The 23,946-nt window shown below is 36.6% G+C and overlaps 2 protein-coding genes across 8 annotated transcripts in view; one reads left to right on the top strand and one right to left on the bottom strand.

Moving 5' to 3' along the window:
- LOC125774796 (guanine nucleotide-releasing factor 2) overlaps positions 1-19,474 on the bottom strand; it is a 55,758-nt gene extending 36,284 nt beyond the window's left edge. The window contains exons 1-2 of the mRNA XM_049445058.1: positions 18,674-19,474; positions 17,040-17,604 (exon numbers count right to left, since the gene is read on the bottom strand). Coding sequence (XP_049301015.1) covers positions 17,040-17,094 — 55 coding nt within the window. The 5' untranslated portion in view covers positions 17,095-17,604; positions 18,674-19,474. The remainder of the gene's footprint in view (positions 1-17,039; positions 17,605-18,673) is intronic.
- Positions 19,475-21,058: 1,584 nt separating this feature from the next.
- LOC125775213 (lysoplasmalogenase-like protein TMEM86A) lies at positions 21,059-23,927 on the top strand. Of its 7 annotated transcripts, none has more exons than XM_049445787.1 (7): positions 21,059-21,139; positions 22,026-22,146; positions 22,546-22,715; positions 22,786-22,976; positions 23,276-23,391; positions 23,463-23,564; positions 23,627-23,927. In XM_049445787.1, exons 2-7 carry the CDS (start codon positions 22,120-22,122, stop codon positions 23,762-23,764), a joined length of 744 nt encoding a protein of 247 aa, XP_049301744.1. In that variant the 5' UTR covers positions 21,059-21,139; positions 22,026-22,119; the 3' UTR covers positions 23,765-23,927. The 7 variants fall into 7 exon arrangements, with proteins under 7 accessions (XP_049301744.1, XP_049301792.1, XP_049301733.1 ...); XM_049445835.1 differs by having other exon boundaries at positions 21,092-21,134; XM_049445776.1 differs by lacking the exon at positions 21,059-21,139 and adding an exon at positions 21,148-21,310.
- The last annotated feature ends 19 nt before the right edge of the window (positions 23,928-23,946 follow it).

Here is a 23,946-nt window from a genome sequence, read left to right as displayed (position 1 = left end):
ATTTAAACTATCTGATTTTGAAACATCATGGGAAAAATCAGTTGATAACAAATATGTACGACTCATTGAAAGCGTTTATAGTAAAGCTGAATTTATTTGTACCCCACGTTTGAAGGTTTAAATTTTTCACAATTACGTTTCGAAAATTGCTTTTTGAAAACGGAGTTTTAAAAGATTTCTTGATAAAACTTAAAACGTATTTTGTTAAACCATGTTAATATTCTTTCCAAATTCAGCTTAGCTAAAGCTAAAATGTTTAACCCTTATCAGTCAAAACATTGAATCAATCAAAACAATATCATCAAGGAATGCAACGATTTCTTCAGGACAAAGCATTTTGACATCAAGAATGAAACTAGGTTGCATTATTGTAGAATCGCGTCTTAACGAAGCAAGAATTACAGCTTCGAAATATAACTTTGATTTCATCTATTTATTTTAATCTGCTCAAATATTTATTACAAAGATGAGAAATTATAACGATGCCTAGAACAAATTAACTATGAAGAGTGTTTTTGTACATCGATGCATATTGCGAGTTAGATTCACATAGATTTTCTATGCAATGTTTAAATTAAAGCAGTAAGATTATATAGGATGAGACAAAGCTCATACAAATCGTGAAGCTTTTTTTATTTATCTGAAAATTTTTTTGAAACAACATAGTAACAAAGCATAAGAAACGCACAAATTTATGTGAATACTACATACATAAAATCATTATCATTAAACAAGTAAAAAAAATATTACTTTTTGTAAAAAGCTTAAAATAATTAAACTTATGTAATTTCATTGTTGTTTTAAATCTTAATTCAAGCGATGCAACGTTCAGAAAACATGACTTAAACTGTTTCAGACCTTCTAGAAAAATGCACTCTTTTGACATGTGTCGAACCGCTGATCGAATAAGCTGCAAATAAGCTATCAAACGTCAAAGTCCATATAAAAAAAAACTAGTGGACGGTATCATAGACCCCGTAGTTGGGAAAACAACTAACAAAGTGCGGCTTCAAATACCATTTTAAACAGGTGATAGCTATAAATAAAAGGTACCTACAAACTCACAACCCACTACACAAACAATTGCAATCGTGAGAAAAGAAAATTGTGCAGAAAACTAACGACCATTTACTGGTTACCGATTAGCAGGAACCGAAAAAGTGGGTGCCATCAATCAGTGTAACAAAAAGAAGGATACGCGTGTTCGACGGTGTACATCGTGGTTCAAACACTGTGCCCTGATCGAAACCCATCACTAATAGATTGCCACCATCTCTGTTAGCATCTGCAAGACTCGCGCGAACTGCAGTGTGAATAAAATTTAAATAATTAAGAAAACCGATACCGACACGTTCTCGATGACGATTGGAACAGAGCAGCTGAACGTGCTGAACGGTGGAAAGCGTAGCTTAATTTTTATTTTTCCTTCATTCCTTTTTTGCACTCATATTGTCGTAACGCGCGCCCATGCCTGTTTTGCTGGATTTCCGTCCGTTCGCACAGCATGGAAGGATGGAAATGATGTTAGCTAGTGCAGTGTGACAAAAGCGTGACACGTTGGTATGGAAAGATGGTATGTGTGGGTGGAAAATCGATCGATGCAAAGGAAGCAAGAACGGCTCAGTTGGTCTGATGGCATAGTTTTCTTCGGCGCTCGTGTGTAGCAAAGCAAGAGCTGAAGTCACACTGATGAAAATATGCTCCAGAAGGCACCGTGGCGGTAGGGTTGGGAGCTGTCTGGGGGGGGATGGAAAGTGTTGACAATGAGTGGGAAATTGATTGAGTGCATTTTTCCGGTTTTCCACCTACAACCCGCGTTACACTCCACCCGCAATAACGGACGTTTGGTTAACGGTTCGCATCGTCCTTGCAAATTTCGTACCAGCCTGGCTCTCCCTTTTATCAGGTATTCCGATCCCTTTTTCTCTTACACTTTCTTTCGCTCGTTCTCTGTCACAAACTATTTGTATCTTTTTCTCTCTTTTTTCACCAACCACTCCTGATCTCTTGCTCCATCGAACTCATTTGTGTAAGGTTTCATCTGCTGCATGTCAGGTTGGTCCAGGGCAGGGTAGCATCATATTTGCAGACAACGAAGTGGATGATGAAGAATTGATAGGTTTCAGTAACAAGGCGCTAGTGCAAAAAAAAACCGCATGCACACCGCGCTACAACCTGGTACCAAATTGCACTTTGCAACGACAAACTTGAGCCCCCTGAGTGCCAGAAGAATATTCCCACTGAGCTGGCTTTGTTGGATCAACGTGACGCTACATATAGCGGATGTAGGTGATTAGGTGACCATGTCTGCGTTACAAGCAAGTACATGATTATTTAGGCATTTCAAGAATATTTTCATTACACCGGCATACAGTTTTCTTTATTCAGTTTTATTGCAGGTATTATATCTGCTTTCAAAAGTGCAACCCAACTTGAGAGTTGCCGTACGGTGACCACATCTGGGTGCTGGTAAAGGGATTAATTTGCAAATGTTTTTTTTGTTTGTGTTGCGTAATTTGATGCATTTCAGAGTGTATCAAGCAACTTGTCTACCTATCAACACCCTTCAAACACGTCCTAGTGTTAGAAAGTTAGCGGTGGATCGTATCCCAACGAATGTGATCGAGAGGACACATTAAATTTTGTTTGATCAAATCTAACTGTATTGTGATTAAAATATGTGAAACGAAACATACAAATAGTTATGATAATTGCAGTAAAAAGTTGTTTTCTAAACTTATAAAACCAAACACGAAAAATGTGCTTTAAACAAATCTAAGAGTTGCATAGTAAACTGCTAATATAAAACTACAATTTTTTTTTTTTAAAATTACAGAAACAGTTTTTGATGTATCAAATAAAAACAAAACGAAAAAATGGTGCAATTTTAGATAAATATTATAAAATAATGATTAAAAAAACAGCGAAAATTCATCACATCTCTCACCATCGCATCATTTCGCAATGAACTTTTTTAACGTCCCCATACCCAGGTTCAAGCCACCGTGGTAATCGCAATCGTGCAATAGCCGAAGTGTGAAGTGGAGAACTTAAAACGCCTATTACCATTGTTTGCCGTTTGCCTGTCACAATTTACAGGGTTTTCTATTACAAGTGAGAAACAGTGTGAGTTTATTGCTGAATTGTTTTCGAATTGACTTGCTGGATCCTGATGAAGTTGATATTATTTCTACACACAATAAAAAAATACTCGTGTCAAATCGAACATTGTTTAAACCTTTTAACTATTGTATTATGTACAGAGAAAATTTGATAACGATTTTAACTTATTTGTAACGCCATCACGAAAACAGTCAAACAATTGCGCCCGTTGGATTGTTGCTGCAGGGTCGAGTGAAGAAGTTTCACATCGTAAGGCGTGTATCCGCCGAATATAGCCAATATTATAAATATAATATCTGTTAGAAAAAGGCCAGAGCGTCGAACAGTTTAAGAGCGGTCATACAACAGCTTACGCGACCACAAACACCAGAAATCAATAAGACAGACATTGCTAAACAAATAGGAATTAATTTTGTTTTTAAACCGAATTTTGCAAAAAAAAATCCGACCAGCTGACGTAGGACTTGGTTTAGAGTCTAGGTATTTATTTTTTTATAAAGTTCATCAAACATAGGATTCAAGCAAAGTTTTTTTAATTATTAATTTTAAATCGCTATACGAAATCTTTTCATTTTTTTATGGCATACATTATACAAAGCATTTTCAAACAGGTACATCTCTCATAATTGAGAAAACTTTTGAGAATCGATTTGATCTCGCAAAACCCTAAAGAACGGAGGAAAGCTTTTACAATTTAGCTGTACATATGCCACCTTCAATTAACACTAGAACTATCAAGCGTTTTAAGCGTTTTTCCTTCGTGTTTATTTTTCAAGCAATTACGAAGAGTTTTAGTATATATTATTGTTTATTGCACATCGTACTATAGAATATATATGTAAAATTCATGGTTTAACTACTATAGGATTGTTTAACCCCAACAAATAATGTGATGAAAATGAAGCGTTCCAATCAAAATGACTGGTCCGGTAGTTCTAGTGTTAAGAAGAATCTAAAAATGGTTCCTTTACCATTTCACCTCTAAACCCCTGTATTGCACTAACAAAAAAATAACATGCAGTAGTCACAGCACCACAATGCCATACCTTTAAACTCCCTCCAGAATGCATCCCCTAGTTTTTCCCTCTTCCTTTGTGCATCCACTCAGACGATGCTAAAAAGGTGAAAGGCATACAGCATACTGTAGACGTCCATTCGCGTCCTCCGGAGCGTGTTCATGAAAATGTGCACACCTGACCGAAAGCCGCAATGCATGAAGCGCATCGGAAGAGCATTCGTCTGCGGCTGGCTGTGCTGTAAAGCAGAAAGAAATTGATTCCACCGCATTCGTCCGACTAGCCGGTAACAATTGAAGGAAAAACGATCTCTTCGCCTTCCAATCGGATGTTGGATGCATACGTATGTTTTTGTGTGAACAACTTTTTTTTTCATTACCTAGCTGTGTATCTTTTTTTCATCAAGCTGCACGTATAAAGAAACAAATATGATTACAAGGTGTTACCTGGCTGTTAAGTGTGATGATTAGATAATGATGCTAAAAGCCCGACCATTTTTGTAGGTTCGTTTGTTTGTTTATTTATGTTTATACATGGTAATGATCAGATCTCATCCAATACGATGGATTTAATTTGTGTATAATTTACACGTTTATTGCCGCTATAGTGTTAAGTTCTTATTAAAATCTTTCAGGGCTTCAAAAAAATAGTTTTGTAATTAGTAAACAAGGCTGCTCTGTTCCTATTACCAACGCATAATGAGTGTTTATTCTGTACTAGAGATGAGAATAATCACTCTTTTCAGAGAGTTAAAACAGAGCGTAAGAGTGGTTGTAAAGATTCGATTCGATTCGAGATTTACTGAATCTTTTGAGATTCATAAGGCAAAATACTTTGAACTAATTCTTATATTAGTTGTTTGCATTTTAACTCACTCACACTCTGTGCCGACTAACGACTAACTCTAATAAAAGTTCGGAAAATTACTACGCATCTATTGGAAAACTATTACGAATCATGAATTGTTGTGAAATATTTCATGAAACATTTCAGCGAAGCATTTTCTCTACGATCAGTAGAGGCAACCAAAATTTATGGAACTCTCCAATGGGTTCGGAAGCACTATACAATGTAATGTTTCGCCTGTGTCTACTTTTCGTTTAATTTTTAGCTGATTCTTGTTACTTGGGCGGTTGCTTCCGAACACATATGATAGCTATACAATAAACTGCACATGTCCTCCTTGCCAACTCACTGCACTACAATGTCATCCAGATGTGTTTACCTGTTCATATAAAGCCATTAGAAGAAATGTGAATGACATTACAAAATCATCTGAGAAACGCTATAATATTTTAATTTTATATGGCGACCTGCATCAACAAAAGACTCTATTCCCGTTATTGGCTCCGTGAGAGAGAGACAGAGAAAATCTCGTTACAATTAAGCATTTTGCATGCGATTTTTTTTATTTTGAGAATGAAAGACTTGCGTCTAGCTAAGGCTGGTGGCCCTGCTAAATCGTACGACTATTTTAATCGCACGACCAAACCGAAGGGATGTCATAGATTTGGTCGTTCGATTTTTTTTTAAATTAGCAGTTAAAACAACATGAAATAATTTGTTTACATTAACATTGAAAAAATAACAGCAATTTTGCGTTTATAAAAGCGAATTCAACTTCTCGTACACGACCATCCGACGGAATCAAATTTTTTTGATTTGGTCGTACTACCAAAATCGTCGTTCGGCTTTATCTGTCAAATTCCATACAAAATTTTGAAAAAAGTCGTATACGACAGAGCACTGCCACCAGCCTAAAACAAACCTTTGTATGTTGTTCTTTTTAGAAAACCCTTTTGGTAATCGAGCTGTCGAAATGTATGAAGATCGGTTTTCAATGTTTTGTAAGTTGCAACGAAATATTTAGAGGATTAATTCATGAATGAAATCATTCTGGATGCGTTTAAAAAAACAGAAACCCTAAAGCACAAAATAAAAGTAAATCAAAGAGTATAACCATTATATACAATGATGAGGAAATTTATGAACGAAAAGAAGCTTCAATTTTCCTGCTTTGATTAACCGTTGAGACCATCATTAAAATTCATAAATAAGAAACAGAGAATTAAAATAATGAAGATATTTATTCATGAAGATAGGGGATTCATGAATCTGTAGAATCAAGATTCAATCATTTATTAAGTACAAAGATTCACCCAACACTACAGTATATCTATGTAATCCGACGAAATGATTGCCTTCGCAAAAAAAGCAAACGCTCAATGTTCATATGTAGTTTTCAATGTAACCAATTTTTTTTCGATTCAACCAATGATTTGCAAACCGATATTCATAATTTCTTGGAGAATCATGAATTTAAATTTTAATTTATTCTTGACATTCTTCACATTATTTATTAGCATTTGTAGAGTGTTTTTGCATGATAATGATATAAAAACGCGTGAAATTGAATTGGCCGCAGTTCCAGTCTGCTGTTTACATATTAAAGAGGGGTGAGGTTTAAAGAATTGAGATGTAAAATATGTTTTTGCGAAATTTTAACCAAATGTTTTACAAAATGTGATTAACAAAATTATGATTAACAAAAATAAATGGCAAACTGCTTAGTTTTCATCCAATTTGAGCTAAACAAAAACAACAGCTAAACGAACAAAAACACAACAACAAAAATCGTATGAATTTGACAGTCACGAACGTGACATTGAATCATAAAACGAGCATGCGAAAACTTTAAACGATCATAGCATGATACGTATATGTATAAATAAACTCGGGAGTTAATTGAGATAAACATACGAATTGCGAACCTAAGCATAAAGTAAGTCGCTTTTAGGCGATCATGCTCGCGCACCGGCTAGGTAATCATAACAATCAACTAAACGAACGGCGTAAAATGCTGAAGATGCATTATGAGTGCTATGATCAACGCTATGCGCCCGCAAAAATGTACTTAATGCTAACGTAACGAAATGATTCCATCTCGTTCGAATTCTTTTATCTCGGAATGCATTGTTAGTATATAAGCAGGAAAAGTATCCAGAAGAAAAGGCTACTTGTCCGACCCGAACTATTTCAAGCCCCTTCCTAACAAGAGACTAGCCCTGGGAACCGAGGATTGACCTAAATGCAAAAGGATCCCAGCGCAAAATTCCGACTCAAAAATTCCGAAATTGATTCCGACTCCAACAAAAAACCAAAATTGACTCCGACGAGTCCGGTCAAGTCCGGTCAAGTCCGGTCGAGTTCGATCATTATGGTCGAGTCCGACTAGTCATGGGTAAATTGTAAATTGTTCAGGACACCATTTTTTTTCATCACATAGATAAGTTGTAGTTATTGCAAGAGATGCTGTCGCTTCCAGGTGTAAAACTCGACTGCATGTTTTATTCTTACTCACAATTACATTCTTACTCACACATAACAGATTAAATTTAATGGCGATACTATATACACAAATATCTAAACCTAGCGTTACGCACAAATAACTAATCCTAGCGTTACGTATATATGGACACTACGAAAAAATATATTTTCTCATTAAATAAAGAATTTAAAAATCACCAAAAATCCTTAATCATTTATATTAATGAATTTTAGCCAAAAAAAATTATTTGCATTTTCAAAAAAAGTTCAGATATCTTTAGATGCAGGCTTTAGAAAATTTATATGAATATTTATCACATTTTGATTTTTAATATTTTTGTTAAAATATTTAAAAATTATCGGTGGTGTTTTTTACGATTCTTATGAAAATACCAATCAAAATATTTTTTCATTTTACATACAATGGTATACAATTTCCATTGTATACTTTTGGTTTCTTGAACTGTACTAATTTTGTGCCAAATGGTCATCATTCATTTGCTAGGAAATTTCCTCTCTCAAAATGTAAGAACATGCGCAAAATCTTACTACTTTATGCTTTTTAAGGTGAGACAAAAGCTGTGGCACACATTTGAACGTATCAATTCCAAACAAAATTTCCCTAATTTAATAAGGGTCTAAATGTCAAAAAAGCCTCTTGGGGAGGTAATGCCAAAACGAAAAGAGTTGCAATAAAATATCATTACGTATATTTTTTATAACTGTTTAGGCTACACTTTTTTCTTGAGTTTAGCTAGCTTTTGAACGTACCACCCACACTAAGACAGCATAAGGTGCGATCCCATATCGCAAATATGGCAGCATCGAATATATTCGATAAAGTGAGAGATGATGAGAAAATTCGTCATGCTGCCAATAGGGCACGTGCATTGCATTTTCCTACCTGTGCAGTAATGAATAGGGAAAACAACAGCAACATCAATAAACTTCACACAAACGTAAAAAGCACAGTAGTGTATTTTTGAAACCCGGAACCAAGAAAGTACATAAGGCACACACGCACACCACATAAACAAATTGTGTGGGATGGGGAAAAAATGGCAACAACAACAAAAACTAGTATTGCATACATGAGTAACACATTTCAGCAAGTAAAAGTTTGCAGTTTCCAGGATATGTTCGGCCGGTCCCAGGTTTCCATAGCATTCACTTGCCAGCACTGACCTTGGATCAAATCAAACCATGAGATAGCGAGCTATGTGTCGTCCACAATCATACGTACACATATATAAAGGAAAACATTTTTTGTTTATTTTTTTTTTTTGCAAAACTAGCAAAGCAAAACCCGTTGAAATGTGGGTTGGAAAAATTTATCTAATTCCTGGGTAGTTCTAATGTGTTCCAGGATACAGCGGCGTGCAGAGATGAAGACAAACTTCGTCGGCTGTTAGTGGGTCGGTAGGTGACGGGTTTTCCACCAGCAGCAGCAGCAACAGTGCCGGTGATAATCGTCCGGGTATACACAACTTCCCATTTATGTTTATTCCGTCTTCTATCCGTGTGTCAACATTTATGTCACTAAAGCCTCTCTTCCATTGCCGGTACATTTGCTGGGTTCCGCCGAGGGTTGACCGTGAAAAATCCTCCGGGTCCGATACTTTACGTGCCGTGCACGGCGATGGAATATTCCGGTGTCTCTGTGCAAAGGTCGCAATAGAATACGCAACGACAACAACAAAAAATAGTTTAAAATAACCGGTAACAAGCTGCCGGGGCGACCTGGGAATCGAGCTACTCGTGGGGGCGGTAAAGTTACCCGGCGCGTACATCAAACCTCTTTTCCGCAGTTTTTTCATCCCCTCCAGCAGCGATTGGTGATTTGTTATTTTGCCGAGCCAATTAGTACTGGTAACACCATGGGACATTTGTGGGAGATTTTGCGCCTCAAAGTTTGTCGAAAAGCCAACGGTTGGGTTAGGAATTTATGTGCAGAGATGCGGGAGGTATTGCAGCTAGTTAGTGCACAGTTTGGACGCCAGACATACACACACCGATACATTCACCGACCCACAGTCATACACAGAGGCAGAATAACTCCGTGACAGAACCTGGATCAGGATTTGACCATGAAAATTGTGTCCACGCGCGATACGATGGAACAAAGACACGCGGCAAACTTTCTCCGGACGAGTTGAGGATGATGTGAATGATGATATCGCTCAATACATTACCTACTGTCTGGGATGGTTGGAAGCAAAAAGTATCGGAAATCGAAGCGCTTTTCTTAAACTATGATAATTAGACAAGCAACTAGCGAGTACACTACTCATTAGTTTTGGTTGGTTAGGTTTTTACTAACACAGATGGATAGTTTTGAAACTTTTGCAAAACACGACATTGGCATAATCTAGTGAACTTGAAATAAAACTTATGAATAGATTTCTCGTTAACGGGAGTTATAACATCAACATGTACCGAACAATTGAAAATTTTAAATGGCAAACTGTCGAAGCCATGTTTCAAGGTTTCAGGAATATAAACTTTAAAATACCTAATAAAAACCTGTTAAAAAATTCCAATTAATTTATCGAATTAGTGCTCAAAAAGCAAACTCATCCCCATGCAAATAAGCACATGTTCTATATTCAAGCTATTGATGGGATCTCCGGAGTTCGACTCAGGAATTGGAAAATCGGTTCCAAGGAAATACGAACTACACTCTGGAGTTTACTTCGGCGCCAACTCCGGTGTTTATTCAGCAGCGAACTCCGGAGTTTATTCTTAACTCCGATATTAATCTTCACATTACTTTTTTGGTGTTTTCGAATTTGAGTTTTTTATCTTTTTCAAGGTTTCAAAAAGGTTTCTCCTGGGTTTTCCACTATTTTTATTGGTATATGCCATAGTTTGAAAGCTCCGTTGTCATCGATGACATTATTTAAACACAACAAAAGATATTTTTCCGTAATTTAGATAGTGATCCGCTGTTTTGTATCAGTTTGATGATTGCAGCAGTATGGTTTTTTAATGCTTATTATTAAGTGACTGCAAAATTAAACTCCCTCTCACCCTGGTTCATATTTCGGTGTTAATCCGGAGTCGATTCCAGAATGTCCCGGGTTTGGATTACTTCGATTCCAAAAAAATAGAATTTTACCCATCAGTAATGAAAATATCATGTTTCGCTCAGACTTTCTAAAAGTTCTGAAAATTTAATGATTTGAAAGTTTCGTCACCGATGTGTTTTACATAATTATCATAATTTATCATTTGAGTGACAAATTTAAAATTTTTTTTGTGGATTTGTGCACTTCGATTTTCTCTTTCAAAGCATGCATTACAAATTGTGCTTTGAGGTGCTCAAAGTTCAAAAAAAGGAATCGCAGAAGTAAGAAACAAATAATTATATTTATGACATGTGTAAAAAAGATTCTACAGATTTGAATGAAGGGGCCGTCCGGTGGTGTATGTGCTAAACGGCGCCAGTTCCATAAGACAGGACCGGGTATCAAATCCCATCCGAACCAGTGTCCCCCCGTAGCAAGGACTGACTATCCGGCTGCGAGGTAAAATAAGTCTAGTCAGCCAGAAATGGCCGACGTTATCTTAGAGGCCATTAGACCAAGAAGAAGAAAAAACTGTTTCATTGCCCACGAAGAACATAACTGATTTTTTGATAATAGAGATTACTTCTAAAAAATGTGAAGTTACTTCTGTTTTGTATCTAAAAAAATTATGATCACACCTCTAATTCACTGTCCCTATTGAGTAGTCTTTTAACTCTATTTCTTTATTTTGTTTGTTTTGTAAAGTGATTATTTATTTTTATTTTTTGCTCGGTTAGAACGGCCTGGCCGTATCAAGACTTACACCTGTTTCCAGCTACGTTCGAATATCGTGCCATCTGCCTCGAACCGCATGCCGTCTGCTTCAAATCGCGTGCCATCACCTTCGGCAGCGTGCCACTACGGTCAAATCGTGTGCCACTACGTTCGAATTTGACAAGTGTATTTTACCACCTAGCAGGATAGTCAGTCCTTGCTACGGGGGAACGGTCCGGATGGGATTTGATCCCCAGTCCTGCCGTGTGGGCCGGCTCCGTTAATCCGGGGCACCACGGGCCCACCACATTGTAGAGTGAATATGATTTATTATTTTTTTATTTTAATTGGTTTTATTTGTATTTGACTTGTATTATTGAATTTTTATTGTTTGGTGTAGTTAATCAAGTTTATCAGCCGTATGACCAAGGAATAACTTGTTTTTTTTATTCCTGTTCAACGGCCTAGCCGTAGCATTTTATTGTGCAGAAATTACCAGGTATTTAAAAATACGAATTGAAGTAAATGGAATCGTATTTGAAAATACGAAAAAAAGTAACGTCCAATGTGAAAGTTGCGCCAAAGATATAGTGGCTAGCAAAAAAATTTTTTGAATTTTTTCTCACTGAGACCGCTTCTATAGCAGCGTATGCAAAATTTTGCAAAATATGAATATCTCTCTCCAACTAGACTCGTAATATTTTTGCGTTTGAACATTATTTGTATATACATACAAATGCCGGTGGAATGCCGATTATCCGTGCTCATCGGGACTCAGCCCTTCGGATAATTGGCACAACTCTTTTTATTGATAAATATTAGTGTTGTGCTAGGCTAAATTAGGCTAAATGCCGTATTAATAATAATTAAAAAAATATATTAGTGTTTAGCGTGTAATGGGTGGACTTTTTTTCTGAAACTAGATGTTAATTTTCTTAGGTGCACTTTGCAAAATAAAATTCTATTTGGTCGAACTTGAGCAAATTGTATCATTTTCTATTGAGGCTTTTATTTTTTGCATTCACCGGTTTGCAGTTAATATGTCAATTCGCCTTTGGAACTGTCATTTCCGAGCTGCACGGATAACAGGGCATCCGGATAAAAGGTACCCTAATAATCGGCACTCCGCTGTACTTCATTTTTTATCGATGGTATTTCTTATGTTTTCTAGCCATTTCCCCTTCAATTGTTCTTTGATTGTCTTGTTCGTAATGCTGTATTTCGAGCAGTCGAGAATCGTGTTGGATATTCTGCACATACCACGGTTCCTATTTCCCTGAATATTCATTATTGCTAGCCAATAATATAGCTTGAGTGGTCATGTCCTGATAATATTTCTGTGTTCTGTTTGAAACAAGAATTGTTTCTGGCTTAAGAGGATTTCCCCCTTTTTTGTCTTTGATCAGACGTTGCACCAATTTTTATTGACTTTTCCCATTTCTGTTTAGAAGATGTTGATGATGTCGGCTTATCTATTCGTTGTATTAGTTGTTATTTGATCAGATGTAGTGCCTTTGTCCAGTATATCTACTGTTTTTATTTCTTCAAAGTCTGATTTTTTTTATTTCAGTCTGTGTCTTGGTCGTTTTTGAAATGTCGTATTATACATTTTTTTAGTATTGCGCATAACGTTAACCTATATGAAATTTTATTATATTTTACTTCAATCTATGTTCTTGTTCTAAGACTAGGATTCGAAGGGCTTCATTTGCTAGGAAAGTAACGTGTGCTCGATTTATTTGTCTATTTATAAACCAACCACACAATTCTATTACAAAACAGGCCACGAATTTGTAAAAACAGTTCCTTATTAATATATATCCAGTTCTTCAATTGGAACTTCATAAAGCAAAACGAAAGTGTGGCCTTAATATAAACTTTTTTAGATGCCTTTATGAAACACTACAGACACTTGCAGTTTTGTCATCCAGAATAGATATATTATCCCATTTGCAAATACCGTCAAATATACTTATACATTTTCACACCAATTATTGATAATGTGGTGGCAAATTATATGTTATAGTACATGCTGTATATGTTGCTATTGCGAATCTTGAGACCTTCCCTCAATGATTGCTACGGATTACAGAAACAGGCAATAATCTACTCCATATACAAGAAAAAAGACAAACTAGAGTGTAGCAATTACAGGGATATTATGGTGTTGAATACAATATATTCTCCCTTGTACTACAAGTTCAATTTATCCCATTCGTAGAAGGAACTTCTTGGAAACTATCACAGGAGATTGCGAAGCAGACAATCAGCTACTGATCAGATCTTCACCATGCGGCAGATTTTGGAGAAAATGGCAGAAATATAGGACGCATTGAGGTCATTTGAGATATTAACCAAGCTTACCAGACTTGTACGAACGACAATGCCAAAGACAACGTCAGGTCAGTGGTTTCCATTGTGGATGGAAAAGTCTCAAAACTATCTTTTGTAAGATCAATCCAGATGCTGGCATACGCTGATGACTTAGACATCATTGGTGTCTGGCTCTACTATGTCGCAGATGCCTACTAAAGGATCGAGCAGGCGACAGAAAAAAACTTGAACTTGAACTTGAACAAATTGAGGGTGGCATCGTCATGGTAACAAATTCTGACTTACGGAGGAAAGACGTACAGATAGGAGATCACACTTTCACCTATCTTGGGTCAAATGTCAGCACCGAACAACTGGTCTTTCTATAGTCTGAGGAACTCAAAACACCTTTTCCTCTTAGAACACCTGTCGCGATGATCGATACTATATCAAACATATAAAGTTCCATTACTCACATACACCTTTGAAACATAACGAAACCCTATTAGCACTACAGATCCGTGTGGACAGATCCGCTATATTGACGATCTTTATGAGTTATTAGACTCGTCAAGCTCTGATGGGCCAGTCAAGTCATTCGAATGGCACCGGACGACTCAACCCCTAGAGTCCGTTAAGGTCCTCCACATTGACAGACGAGGTGAGGTAGTCTCAAGCTGAAATAGAGCGTTGGCATTGACACGTCCGCAAGGAAGGGCGGGACATTGGATTAGAGGACGACGATGCTTAACCTGCAGTTTAGGGGACTCCTGCTGTAGGTCAAGATCGAGATGCGGTAGTATCATCTGATAAGTAAGTTAATAATGTTCAGTGTAACAACCTATTTCAACTATTAGTTGATATCACTAAAATGTGATACAACAATGGAATATCAAAGTTAGCTTTTATGGAACTTTACAGGGTTTCTCAGGCCAGCTCAACACAGTAACACGACTTTTCAACAACGTAAAATGTGTACCCGAAATTGTATATCCATTTCGAATCCAGTAACTCTTTTCAATACGCTAAAACTAGGTCTGGAATCCGTAAAACCATTACTCGACACTGGGAAGTGCGTACTTGACGAACACGTCGCTGACTGAATGTTTATGCTGCCTATTTCGATACTTTCAACATCCGTTACATTTCATTTTATATAATCAAATAATTATCATATAGTTTATAGATTTTATCTTGAACAATTAATTTCCATAAACTATAACAATAGTAAACATAAAAAATACTGAATTCCTCCTAACATTATATGCAATAAATAAATATGGGCTAAGAAACAAATTATTTTCTTGATTTTGCTTCATGCGAACTAAAAGAGCACTGAATCATAGAAAGATAAATATACAAGTAAAAGCAACCAATTCATAAATATTTATGTTGTTTTACAAATGAAAATTAGCTTCGACTGTAAAACTTACGTTTAATTTTTCAAATGCTTGAAGATCGATTACAATGGAGCATCGAAATACGTAGACTAAACAGGTTGCATGACAGATCTACCGAATACGTATTTCCCAGTGTCGAGTAATGATTTTATGGATTCGAGATCTAGTTTTACCATGTCGAAAAGAGTGACCGGGTTCGAATTGTATGTACAATTTCGGATACACATTTTACGTTGTTGAAAAGTGGTGTTACGGTGTTGAGCTGGTCTGAGAAACCCTGTAATGTATCCTCCAAAGCAATTCTAAATCTTTTCAAAAATTATATTTATGTTGGTACTCTTTCTTTTTTTAAAAATGATATTTACGTGAAGAAAGATTAAGCCATCTTGATCTATTTAATGTACAATTTACTGAGCAAAGGTTTGTTCAACTTTACATGTCTCATGATCACATCATCATCGAAAGATCGGTCTCCATTGTCGCCATACGAAATGTGGTTTGTCGTGAAATGTGTAACTCTTAATACTTCAAGTACATGATATTACATTTAGGAATACGAACTGGACGTCCATGTCGGAATGAACCAAGTTCAATAATATCTATTTTTAAAACACTCATACCTCATACCTGCTACGAAGTGATAGAACGAACTATTTCTAATTGTTTTAAAGGGTGAAAAGTAGACATTTGTGATGAATCAGAGACACATCCGGATGTTGGGAACGGACATTAGTGGGACGTAGAACAGGAAAACCGGGGATAATGTAGCCGAGAAAAGTACACACAACACGCTTACCACCATATACACACATACTCGTCTTACTGCGGTTCTCTATGCACATATACGATTTCTTTGTTACACACTTGACGCGTTTGATCGACGGTTTGATTGGTGAATAATTTTCATTCGAAGAAAATTTGTCATCAACATGTTGGCAAACAGCGGACGCATGCAGTGTTATTGCTAGATCAAACGCTTCTGCTGCTTCTGGTTGATTGGTGTGGGTGTTTTAGATAACAAGGAACAAGGTGCAATAGATCGGAGTTTGCTACCGAAGCTAATAAATACACATACAATATATTAACACACATGCATGACTTTTTTAAACAATACTTTAATTTATATAGATACGGGATATCGAAAACTTGAATAAAGATAATTTAGCTTCTTGAAAGAATATCGGAATTTAGGTTGAGGTTGATTGGACCATAAGGTCGATAATGTGCAGTTTCCATCATTTCTCTTCTTTACCAGCCACAAACACACATACACACACTTCTACTACATAATGCTCGGTGCACTAGCAATCGGTTTTTAATCTTTTTTTTTGCATTTCTCTTAGATTATGCCACGGTCACTTGTCAATGGGTGTGTAGGATGGTGTGGGAGGAGAGTGCATGGGGAAATCGGATGTGTCATCTCGGGCAGTGTATTAGAAGCGAAACAGCTTATGCCAAACACCGTACCAACTAATGCTCCCCATATATCACAGGGCACAGCGCTGGAGGAAACAATTTAGGAAATAATTTTTCTATCAGCTCGTCATGTTTACCAGAGGAGCAGGCAATTTGTAGGTACGGCAAAACCTGTTGGAGGCGGTTACGTCTCCCTTAATTGAAGCGAACGACATCAAACCGAAAGAGTGTTTTACTCATCAGTTCCACGCCAAAGCGTGCTGCACCAAGGTTACGTGCATAATTTAATCTGTTTTCCTTCTATTGTGTGTCATACTTTGCATCTAAAGATAAATCGGAATGTTTAGATTGGAAAAATCTAACCTTATCCTCATGATGATTTTTCATTCTTATACATTGTACTATAATAATTGTTTTACTCCTATAAATATACGATAGGTGAATGCAACAATTGTTACTTTCAACAAATATAAAAGATATCTTTTATGTATTTCATTTTTTACTTCCACGTTTCACCCGATGCAATGATTTGAAGATTATAGTATTTGGCATTTTCAACTCTTACTGTTGCCTTCACTATAGTTGGACTATTTTTCAAAGCAGTAACCTCAAAAAAAACCAGAAAAAAACACAATATTAAACAAATGTTTTACTTCACTTACCATTAATTGGCATGGTGGCCAAATTATTCGCTCGCTCATCCTTCGGAGTCGCCATTGCCGTGCCGTTTCCTGTTGCTCTTCCGCACAAAACACGGCCGGGAACGGGTGCTTGGTTTGTGCTGGTTTACAACGAGCGACGAAGATGTATCGACCGGACAGTTAATTGTTTGTTCCTGCTGCAAAGATGTTTCTCTGCTGATGGTGGAAGCTGAATTTGATTGCAGCGCGCAGGGAAACCGCGGATGATTTGCGATGTAACGATGGAGCGGGGGCGGGCGGGGGTCAGCAGCTGCTGTTTGCTAACAATTTTAACACCGATGCAAACACTCACACACACGCATACACAGTGGCGTGACAAGATTTTAATAAATGCGGGATAATGTTGCCCTGGTTGCCGCAGGTTGTTCCCGGTGACAAACCATACTGAGGGAAACCGCGGTACAGTGTGTAGCACTGACGGTGAAATGCATTGTGTTTTCGCTCACTTATGTACACAGACACACGCCAAAACTTTGCTTCGATCGATCAAAGTTGCTTCGGAACTTATTTGTTTCTGCTGCTATTGCTGTTGAATGAGTAGTAATGTAATGTGTGTATGTTTATATCTCGGAGGTCGGCTTTAAGTAAAATCTATGCATTGATTCTGGCTTAAAGAAAACTGCACTGAACCGATTGCCGAATTGTTCAACACGTACTACAATCTTTACTCCGAAGAATCCATGTCTTCACAGCTTTACATAAAAAACACACTTGGTACAGATGCCGTCTACCGGGTAGTCTCTGGCGCGAATAATCAATGTTGTGTCAGTCTGCAAATCATTTATCCTAACCAACATTTTCCGTCGAACGGAATCAGGGCTGCACCGAAACTGCAAACCGGATGCAGCTTTTTGGTAGGTTCGTAATCGTACGCACGCCTAGGCTTTCGTAGTAGAATGGATGTGGGTGTTCTCACCGTTCACCGTTGTATGTGTGCTGTTCGTCGTCTTCGATGGTCCGTTCGTATGCATGCACTGCACTGTACTCGCGACCATTCCCTACTGGGGTTTGGAATGCACTTTTCGGTAGATTATATTGCATTCGCAGCAGGTGCAGCGACCCATCGGCCACCATCATCACCCAGCCAAACGTCATCTAGCAGCACCGCGCACCAGATGCACGAGATGGCGTAAGGAAGAAAAAGTATGCTACATTCACCGTGGATTCGTAATAATCCCGGCTGTTTCCATCGCCAGCATCTTGGTGTTGGCCGAATGTGCGCTCGCTTGAGATTCGAGAGACAAGAGCGAGAAGACGCACGCGCTTGGGGCGCGAAAGAGAAAGTATGCGCTTTAACCTGTCAAATCTGTGATTCTCTCATAATAGCGTATGCGTTGTATGTGTGCTCGGGAGAAAGGTCACATCCTGCCTAGGTGAGACGAAACCATAGCAAAATACAACGTGAGAAAAACGTACAAAGATGTAAAAGTTTCGGAACGATACAACCGTTAGCAAACGAACCCAAACCATACGAAAAGTATTTCATTTATACAATACCCGTGAAATTAATCAATTTGATTTGTGTTTTTTTTGCATTTTGAAATCGAATTGAAGTTGCATGAAGGTTTACAAACTGAGTGAGAAGAAAAAATAACCTTTGGTTGAGATTCCCATTTTCTGCAGAGAGATTTTTGATTGTTGACTTTTTTTTGTATATTGCTATTTATTCACATAGCCAAATGCGCTCTTCGCTCTAATATTCTTTCGTCGTTCCACTCTCTTTTTCACTATATATCTGGATACCTCATTCTGGCGTTAGCACTCTCCTCTCTCCTTCTCACATTCACGTTTGATGCGCGGTGTAGAAATAAAATTTTTGTTTTAATGCTTTAACTTCTTCTACTTCTTGTCGATGTGCGCGTTGTTTTCGTTGTGCCTTCGAAGCGGTATTGGTGAAAATGAATTCTTTAAGCTAAACACACAAATTGAATCCATTTTTCATATTTGGCACACAGAAAAACCTGTATTCACACATGCACAACTTCTCTCTGAAGCTCACGACACATGTTATTTATTTGCAATTGATATAGCCACGCTTGGCACTCTCACAACTCAAGCCATGTTAAGAAGAAAAAAAAACCACCGCCAAACTATGTATAAAGGAAACACTATTATTCTCTTGCCTTCATCACAAATTACAAACAATGTGATTATGATGTGAGTCACACATTGTGTCACTATTAGAACAAATATTCTATTCCATTTTCCCATCGATTTCCGCTGCACACAAAATGTTAAATGCAGTCTGTCGAGGGGAGATAGAAAAACACTCTCCCAAACACATCACACTCTACATCGATATGCTCGGTGTGTTCGTGTGACAGGCGCGCGCGACACCCTGTAGTTTCTTGCTCTTTCTTTCGAAACAGCATAGAATTTGACTGTTTCTACGCTTCAAAAACCCAGTCGTATGATTTGTATATTCACCTCATGCCGGTGGTAAAATTGTGGTGAAAATCGATGCTGTAGCTCAAAGTGAGTTGAGAGGAGGTGTCGTAAACCCTGTTTTGACAAATGGAAAGAAGTAGAAGACAAGTACCAGTTTGACGTTTACTTGACCGAATGGAATCAGCTGATTAGGAACTTGCATACGGTTAAATTAATTTTATCGTACAATTTTCTAATTGCTTTTATTCTTCTTTTTCTATCAAGGAGCGTCCAGATTACAGGCGTAACATATGCTCGACTGGCATTCGAGCATAACATCTGCTGTCAAACTGCCATTTCGCAACACTGAATGTGCCGTAACAAGTGTGGACGCAAATCTTCTCACTCTAGCGTAACATGTTCTTAATTTATTGATAAAATGTGGTTTTTCCAATTACAGACCACGTAAAAACCATTCAATTTGATGCTTCAAACGATTTTTTTGTTTAAATATTTGTTTCGTTGCTCAACTGCTCGAATACGCTAAATTCGAGCATATGTATTGTTACGCCAGATGACGAACCCAGAATTTCTGGGTTTGAAATTTGTTGTGCCAGACAACTTATACGTAACAATGTTTTGTTACGTATAACTGTATTGTTCTACAATGTGAACGCTCCTTCAAATTTACACTGAAATAACTACGTTATACGTGTTTTCTCAAACTTGACCAAAATTTGTTTACATTGCGGTCAAGTAAACGTCAAAAATTCGACGAAGATGTCACATCGCGCAAAGGGCTATTACGACACCTTCTCTCAAATCACTCTGATACGCTCAAATAACCGACAGCTGCTTTCCGAATCAGCAAGCAGCGTCAAATAGAATTTTGTTTACTTTCTGTGTTTGTATTTTCAGCAATCAGAATGAAATTATCAATAGATGCTTTGTGTTTGACACAATCAATGATGCTAACAATATCAGCAATTCAATATACAGTAAATATCCGAGTTACGCGGTCCTCGACATACGCGGATTCGGAGATACGCGGTTTTTAAAATTTGACAGAAAGAGGAGTTTATAACTTATACTTTATACTTTATCTTTTATAGTTATATTTTATTCGTTCCTTTATGAATTTAGTTATTTGTAAACTTTTATTACATCAATAAAATAATTTTTCGTTCCATGCATAATGAATAAAATGTTATTGAAAATTATGTTTAACACATTCATCGCCGTAGATTTGTTGCATTTTTTGATACGGCGTTGAACGTGTTTTTTTATTTCACCTAACAACGGCCAGGCCGTATATCTTAAATCGTTGAACGTGTTAAATATGATTAAATAACGGTCTGTTGTGTTTCTTTTCTTCTTGCGCACACATTGGATCCCTGAATAGGAGGTATAAACTACATGTCATCCAGTATTCGAGATACGCGGATTTTCGAGATACGCGGATTTCTCTGGAACGCATCATCCGCGTATCTCGGGTAATTACTGTATGCCTATTTACGGTATACGACAATTTTTTCAGTTCTTTTTAACTGTTTGTTGGTACGTGTCGAGAGGAGTAAAATTTGTTACTTGGGATTCATGGCACACATGTCAAAAAAAAAAATTAAAACATTTTTTGTCCAAATAAGTGTAAACAAACCTAGGATTTTTTTGCTGTTCTTGATGTGCTTTGTAATGTAAATTCTCTAACATTTCTGCTACTTTTTAGACAATGAAAATGGTGCCGTTTATTGCTTTGGTGTTCTGTTAAACAAATGATCTTAACTGTTGATCTATAGTACTTTTCAATTAATCGTATGTTTAAGTATTGGCTTTAGAGACTAGTTGTCTGGCATTCATATTAACACGTAAATCGTTTTAATTACTTTACTATGCATTTCTTTTTATCATGTCTTGCTTATTATATTTATCTGGAGTAAAGTTGATTGTATAGCAAACCCTTTCTGAAATTAGAAGTGAATTACATTTAATCCGTAATGTGTGATTATGATTAACAAAAGTTTGCCTCAAAAGTGCAATAAAAATAATCTGCTTCACATAGTGATAATGTCGCTCTGTTATCAGAACCATTCACTTTTTATTTTTGACCGATCACAAAGTTGACCTCGGCACGTATTGCAGCCGCTCATCCTAAGTGTTGATTTGAGTGTAGTGTTGTTCGGTTGTGTATATAAAATTGGTCAGGCTGACGATTTGTAATCAAGTGGTAATTTTGAAGCTAAGATTGGCAATAGTGTTTATCGAACTTCAGCGAGAGACTATTACAACTAACAAAACTCAGCATGCTGGCTTATATTCAATTGCTTTAGGCTATTCCATGTAATAAAATTGATGAAACAACTAAAACACAGTGCATCAGTATTAGTATTATCAATTTTTGCACTTCATTTTATTTTCCCAACTTGTAGCTAAGCATTACCGTAATTTTTAATCATTTTGTAACGAAAGCAGGCTTTCCTAAAACTTATTTAACCCAAAGGTGTATTTAAGTGGCCGGGTGTTTTTTAAAACCATATGTAGAATTATCTTGTGTTAATTGTACTAAATTTTATTTCATTCTAGGACTTCATCGCTTTTTTGTATGAAAATAAATCCATAAACGAATAAAAAGAACCATAACAGTGTAGTAATCAGCAACTGTACGATAACGATAATTATGGCGCAAAGTGCTATCGGGAAAAATGTAAGTATTTGCTGTAATCTTATCATCATGCAATCCCCTTCGAATTTTACTCCAAAGTATAATCCATCTCCAATGCAAGATTACATCAATCACATAAAACTCGGTCCTGTTTTTCGTTACCTATCGATCTTTGTTTTTATCTAGTAAGTCTGAAAAAATATCAATGTTTTGTAGGTTTAGGGAAACATATTGATTTGATTTCACGTGTTAAACAATTCTTTTATTAGGTAAATAATAATTTCAAAATTTTATTTGATTACGGATTGATAGGGAATTATGAATATTCTGTTTAGTATTAATAACGTTCTACAAGGTTTCTACTTTCATGAGCTGGTCTTTAATGAATTGATATGGTTAATCAATTACCTTCATTTTTCTATTTTTTCCATATATTTTTAGGATAATGCAACTATCTCAAAGTTGATTCCATTTATAACAACGGTATTACTATATTTCTCGCTGATTGAACATACGGATCGTAGCAGTACCCCATCTACTGTGCTAAAATGTATGCCAATATTCAGTTTATTATTCTTCGTCATGCTGACAACTTCAAAAAATGCCGCAACGTGCGTAATTTTTAAATTGCTTTAAATTTTTTATTTTTGTTTTAAACACAATTTTATCTCCGTTTTTTAGGAAACAATATCAACAGCGCATCATGTATGGGCTTTTATTTTCATCGGTAGGAGACTTTTTGCTGAACTACGATTTATTTGAAGCTGGCATGGGTGCTTTTGGAATTGCACAAGTTTTTTATATATCGGCATTCGGTATGAAACCCCTCAAGCTATGGATTGGGGTCACCTTATATTTATTAGGGGTTATGGGTAAGTATAAATTACGTTCGTTTATTACCAATTCTCATTACACCCAAACCGAATTTTGGTCCTATTGTCAAAACCTATTGTCAAAGGATTGACAATACTGGCCCTGGGAACAATTTTTGTTAGAACTCATGAGGAACACCTATTTTTTTCACAACCAAACCAGAAATGTGGTCTGCCAAATTTAGAAACTTTCTTCTGGGACAGTAAAAAATTGTCTAGCTATATGATCAGATCTCTTAATTATTCGGACAACCGGTACTACAGTTTTATAATATTTTTTTTATTTTTTTTTATTTTAGCAATTGCTGTGTTCTTTGGGAATTTAAACTCAATTATTAAAGTATGTCTTCCATTTTATGCTATATTATTATTGACCATGTGTTGGAGATCATTGGCTCGAATTGAAGGATCACATGTAAGTTGACTATCATATTCACTACAATCATGGTTGAACTTTATATAGAAATTTAATCATTTTTATTTCAGAACTATTCAAGACTCGTATGCGGCATTGCCAGCATATTATTCGTCATATCTGATGGAATAATAGCATTTGACAAATTTTTCACACCTATACAAGCAGCACAAGTATGTGATTGAAGCATATTAGAAAGAGCTACAAATATATAAAAAATTGCTTTTATTTCCAGACGTATATCATGGTTACATACTACCTCGCACAAGTAGGAATAACACTCAGCGTTAATGATGTTCAACTGAATGAGCCAACCGGTTCCATAAAGCCCACGGAACGACGAAACAAACGCACTGGAACAAAATCATATTAATTGTGGTTATCACTATTAGTTGTTAAATATCTGTGAAACAGTAAAGAATACTAAATCTGTGATTCTGCTTCTTCCTAGAATTGGAAAACTTCCATTAAGTATCAGATTTATATTCTTGTTGAGGAGACAATAAATAGACTGGTTTTATATTTGTTTAAACGTATCACAATGTATTGTTTTTT

This window comes from Anopheles funestus, chromosome X, assembly GCF_943734845.2.
Source record: "Anopheles funestus chromosome X, idAnoFuneDA-416_04, whole genome shotgun sequence".
In the NCBI taxonomy this organism is placed as follows: Eukaryota; Metazoa; Arthropoda; class Insecta; order Diptera; family Culicidae; genus Anopheles; species Anopheles funestus.
The sequence above is the reverse complement of the archived record's forward strand: the minus strand, read 5'-3'. Positions and strand labels throughout refer to the sequence as shown.